Genomic DNA, 5902 nt, shown 5'->3' with positions numbered 1-5902 from the left:
TTCTGGGTGCAAAACAGTGACCATTAATTGATTATAGGGGGCTATTTATAAGAAAAATCAAGAAACTAGCCGTTTTGAGCCGTTTCTAGCCGTTATGATTCTCTGCAACGGCTATATTTTTGAAACTGGTCGCGTGATAATCGATTATTGTAAGTGATAACCGATTATCTGCTCAAAAGTCACTTTCCAGAAATTTAATGACAATCGATTACTGATGAAGATAATCGATTATTATTTCTTGAATACCTAGGTTTGGGTTTGAGTAAGGATAATTGATTATGCCATGAGATAATCGATTGTCTGCGATTAGGGACTTTCTCAAAGGCTAAGAATAATCGATTATGAGCTTAGGATAATCGATTAAAAGCGCGATGTTTTCAAAAAATGCTAAAATTTCAGAAATCTTAATTATGAGACATATCTAACACTCCTAACTCTCTTCTAAGCTCGTAGAATCTATCTTTAGGCAATGCTTTTGTAAAGATATCAGCTAATTGATGTAAAGTGTCAATGTATTCTATTTGGCAGTCTCCCTTTTGAACATGATCTCTTAAGAAATGATGTCTAATCTCAATGTGCTTAGTTCTTCAGTGCATTATGGGGTTCTTGGTGAGGTTGATAGCACTAGCGTTATCACATTTCAAAGGAATGTGATAAAGATAGATATCAAAGTCCTCCAATTGTTGTTTCATCCATAAAATTTGGGCACAACAATTGCCAGCAGCAATGTATTCAGCTTTAGTGGTAGACAAGGCTGCACAAGCTTGTTTCTTTGAGTGTCAAGACACTAAAGAACAACCCAAAAAATGACAAGTTCCATTACTACTTTTCCTATCAATTTTACAGCCACCATAATCTGCATCAGAATAACCTATTAAACTAGGTGAAGCATCAGAGGGATACCAAAGTCCAAAAGATGTGGTACCTTTAAGGTATTTCAAAATCCTTTTGACAACAATTAAATGAGATTCCTTAGGATTAGCTTGGTACCTAGCACATACACATACACTTTGCATAATCTCTGGTCTACTAGCAGTTAGATACAGTAAAGATCCTATAAACATGGTTTCATTTACTCCTTCACCAGATTCATCCTTATCTAAATAGCAGGAGGTGGCCATTGGTGTGTTGGCTTCTTTACAAGTATCCATACCAAACTTCTTAAGTACTTCTCTACAATATTTAGTTTGGGAGACAAAGGTTCCCCCATCCATTTGCTTTATTTGCAGTCCTAAAAAGAAATTCAGCTCACCCATCATAGACATCTCAAACTCACCTTGCATTATATGTGCAAATCTTTCACACAATGAATCATCTGTAGACCCAAAAATAATATCATTTACGTACACCTTAACAATCAATATGTGTTTTCTTATTTTCTTAATAAGCAAGGTTGAATCAACCTTTCCTCTACAGAAATTGTTCTCAATCAAGAAGGTACTAAGTCTTTCATACCAAGACCTAGGTTCCTGTTTAAGACCATACAAGGCCTTTTTCAATTTATAAACATGATCAGGATATTTAAAATCCTCAAAACCAGGAGGTTGACTAACATAAACTTCTTCTTTTATGAAACCATTCAAAAATGCACTTTTCACATCCATTTGATACAATTTAAACTTCATCAAAGATGCATAACCAAGTAACAATCTAATTGCTTCTAACCTGGCTACCAGAGCATAAGTTTCATCATAGTCTATACCTTCTTCTTGCCAGTAGCCCTTTGCAACTAGCCTTGCTTTGTTCTTTGTGATGTTTCCATCTTAATCAAGCTTGTTTCTAAACACCCACTTTGTTCCAATGATTTGATAATCATCTTGTTTAGGAATGAGTTCCCAAACATCATTCCTTTCAAATTGATTCAGTTCTTCTTGCATAACAACACACCATTTATCATCTTGAAGAGCTTCTTTTATGTTCTTAGGTTCTATTTGAGACACAAAAGCTACTGTTAAGTAGAAATTATTAAGATTGTGTCTAGTAGTTACCCCTTTTGATATATCTCCAATGATGTTGTCCAGAGAAAGTCCTATTGGTTGTTGATAGCTTTTAGGATCAACCACTTGATGATCAACTTGAGTTTCTAGAGGATAGTTTTCATTTAGATACATCTCTTCAAGAGCTTCCCTCAAAAAATCCTCATCACCTGCAATTGGTTTATTTGACTCAAGAGGGTTCACCTCAAGGTCCACAATTCTGTGATCATGTTGATTTCTTTTGCAAAGTTCTTTGTTACTGTGTCGAGTGAATTATGAGGAAGTGGAGTAGTGAAATGGGAATTTGGGGTCAGAAGTTAAATTGGTCGGTTGGGAGAAGAGGAAGCCGATGACCGTTCGACCTTACACTTATGTCTGGTCTTTGATGTGCTCAACCTTTGCGGAACATTGCAGTTAAGGACCGTTCGGTCTTAGCAGTCTTCGGTTTTGTATTCGCGATCGGTCTTAGTAGTGTTCGATTTTGTATTCGCGTTCGGTCTTAGTAGTGTTCAGTTTTGTACTCGCGTTCGGTCTTAGCAGTGTTCGATTTTGTATTCGCGTTCGATCTCAATAGTGCTCGATTTGTATTGGTGTTGGGTCTTAACTACGTTCGACCTCCTATGGGCCTTACCTGTTAATGACCATTCGGTCATGCTTTAGTGATCGGTCTTACCTGAGTATTTGATCTAAATTAGTTTTCGGCCTAAGTTATAAGTGTTCGGTTTAGCTCAAGTGATTCGGTTATTCTAGTGTTCGGTCTCACCATAGTATTCGGTATTACATTAGTGTTTAACTATATTCGGCCTTACGTTAGAGTTAGATCCTTAATAGTGTGTGGTCACTTCTTCAGCCTTATTTATTATGGACCGTTCGATCCTGTTCTTTGGGGTAGTGAGAAATCATTCGGTATCCAATGTATGGAGCGTGTTTGGGTTTGCATGTGGTTTCCATTGCTGTTTGATAACTTGTTTAAATTCAGTTATATGAACATGTATGAATAATGGAGTGGATGTTGTTATAAAGAATTATGTTCCAACTGGTATGTAAGAGAATTCCAAGGAGGAATGTCTTAGTGATTGGTTATCAAGGTGGTGGTATTAGTGTGAATATGGACAACGAAATCCACGACGTTCATCCTGACATTCTAATGATTACCAATTCACAAGTAGAGATGGGTAAGTCATGTTGTGAGAATAGCAGGAGGCCCTAGCCGGGGAGGGAGGGGGGTGGGCGGGGGGTCCTATGGTGAGTGATGACGAGTTAACCTCGTGTGGCAATTGATGGGTTTCCAGTTACTACACCCACGAGTGCACGAACGACAAAAGCTACATATTCATACTAGTCTGGACGGTCGAGTTAAAGTGGTTAGTCAATATGTGTTTATGTTTTATATATGTGTATGATTATATTATCTGCTTGTTTGAATTGTATGCTAACATGACTATCAAATTACGCTAGCTTACCCTTCTTTTTTGTCTTGTTTATGTTGTCCGTTTGGTATTTTTTCTTTGCAATGATCATCTTGTGGATGTGAGCAGAGGATGGCGAGTGTTCTCTAGAGTAGGCACTGGATGGAGAGGACCCAACTGCTTAGACTATGACCGATCAGTTTTGTTTGTAGTTTTGTAGGAACCGTTCGGTCATGTATATAGTTTTGTATAAGGATAGAATTTTGTAAAGTTTTAAATTTATGGTTATCTTAAAGGATAACTGTAAGTCAAATTTATTTCCTAAAACTGTTCTACATTATTATTATGTGATGACTCTTATATATAATGTTCAACTATATTTTTGGGATGTTACATTAATGGTATCAGAGCAGTTCTTTCCTTAGGAATCCTGTACGTTTTGAATGTACCTTGCTTGTGCTTTTGTACTCTTAGCTATGTATAGTGGTTATCCTTGTCTCTTTGAGTTAAACTGATGTCTTTTTCTCTCTATCTAAGCAGAAGATGGCACATAGGTCTCCTCCTTCCCCACCTAATAATCCTGATACTTCCAATAAGATGAGGATGATGGAGCCTATGTTAGAACAAATGCAGCAACAAAACACTGCATAGTACATCAACATACTATGGCCTTGCTGCAGTTGGAAGCTGCTAGGGTGTCACCTGAGACATCCCAGAGACAATATTTAGATTTTATTATTAGTGGGAGAGCTTCAACGGGTCCTTCTTCTTCTTTATCCGTTCATCCTCAGGAATGGAGCTTGGAAAGCTTCCTACAACATCATCCAGCCAAGTTGATGGTGGCTGGTCTTTGCATCAAGGGGTTTCCAGTGTTGGTGGAGAGCGTTAAGGTATTAGAGAAGACCAAGAGAGAGGTGGAGAGCCAATAAAGCCAACCACTGAGGGTTGGAGGACTAGTGGTATCCCGGGGCGGCTTCAATTCTAGGAGGACCCCTTATTCTAGACCATCCTCTTTTGGGTTTAGGGGTTAATCCTCTCAGTCTTCAGTACAACAAGGGCCGTCTAGCTTTTCTAGTGTTGTACAGTGCTACTCGTGTGGAGGAACACAACTTCAGTCGGTTTGCCCTCAAGTAGTGGGATTCAAGAGGTGCAACCTCTGTAGGAGAGAGGACCATTATGCTAGGGACTGTCCTATAGTTAGGAGGGCAGGTCCACAGACTTATCAGGCAGGGAGATCAGTGTAGAGGGGTGGTGGCAAACCACAAGCAGTCGACAGAGTTTATGCTTTATCTAGGTCAGAGGCAGCCAGTTCAGGTAATCTTATTGTCAGAAGTTGTTTGTTGCATGGTAAGAAATATTGCGTGTTGTTTGATTCAGGAGCGAAACACTCTTTTGTGTCTGAGGGTTGTGTTGAGGATTTGGGGTTGGTTGTGAGAGAGCTACAATATGATTTGACTGTATCTAGTCCCACTTCGGGGTTGGTTAAGACACCTACATTGTGTGTTAGATGTTCAGTGGTGGTTGAAGGGCGTCAGTTCAAGGTAAATCTCATTTGTTTACCTTTGCAAGGTTTAGAAGTAATTCTAGGAATGGATTGGTTGTCTACCAATCACATTCTTATAGATATTGGGGAGAAGAAGTTGGTATTTCCTAAAAGGGATGAAACTGAGTCGTTATCTTCTAGGTAGTTGAAGCAAGAATTGTTGGAAGGAGCGTGTTGCTTTCTAGTTTTGTCTCACTTGGAGGTTGTTCCGAGTGAGCGGTGTGTAGATCGCTCGGTAGTTAGTAGAGTGGACCATTCGGTAGCAAGTAGTATAGATCGAACGGTGGTAAGAGACTTTTTGGATGTGTTTCCTGAGGAAGTGCCTAGATTGCCTCCTCAACGAGAAGTTAAGTTCTTTATTGATCTGGTACTAGGTGCTGGACCAGTATCAATAGCCCCTTATAGGATGGCTCCAGCAGAGTTGGCGGAACTTAAGAAGCAGATTGAGGAATTGTTGGAGAAGTAGTTTATCAGACCGAGCGTTTCACCTTGGGGTGCGCCTGTTTTGCTAGTGAAGAAGAAGGATGGCAATTCGCGGTTATGTGTGGATTACAGGGAGTTGAATAAGTTAACCATCAAGAATAAATACCCGTTTCCTAGGATTGATGACTTGATGGATCAACTGCATGTGGTTGTGGTGTTTTCCAAGATAGACTTGAGATCAGGTTATCATCAAATTTTGGTCAAGGCAGGGGACGTTCAGAAGACTGCTTTCAGGTCTTGGTATGGTCACTATGAGTATGTGGTGATGTCGTTTGGTGTTACTAACGCTCTGGCCATATTCATGGACCTCATGAATCACATCTTCCGACCTTTCCTAGACAAGTTTGTGGTTGTCTTCATTGATGATATACTGATCTACTCCAAAACTAGAGTGGAGCATGAGGAGCATCTGAGGATAGTGCTCGGTGTGTTGAGGGAAAAGAAGTTGTATGCTAAGTCGTCCAAGTGTGAATTCTGGATGGATGAAGTGT

The 5902-nt window shown here is 39.5% G+C and overlaps 1 protein-coding gene across 1 annotated transcript; it reads left to right on the top strand.

Annotated features, from left to right (window-relative positions):
* The first annotated feature begins 4050 nt into the window (after window positions 1–4050).
* LOC108344271 (uncharacterized) lies at window positions 4051–5394 on the top strand. The gene is made up of 3 exons (XM_017582734.1): window positions 4051–4275; window positions 4738–4926; window positions 5074–5394. Exons 1-3 carry the CDS (start codon window positions 4051–4053, stop codon window positions 5392–5394), a joined length of 735 nt encoding a protein of 244 aa, XP_017438223.1.
* The last annotated feature ends 508 nt before the right edge of the window (window positions 5395–5902 follow it).

Source organism: Vigna angularis, chromosome 8 (assembly GCF_016808095.1).
Source record: "Vigna angularis cultivar LongXiaoDou No.4 chromosome 8, ASM1680809v1, whole genome shotgun sequence".
Classification (NCBI taxonomy): domain Eukaryota; kingdom Viridiplantae; phylum Streptophyta; class Magnoliopsida; order Fabales; family Fabaceae; genus Vigna; species Vigna angularis.
The sequence above is the reverse complement of the archived record's forward strand: the minus strand, read 5'-3'. Positions and strand labels throughout refer to the sequence as shown.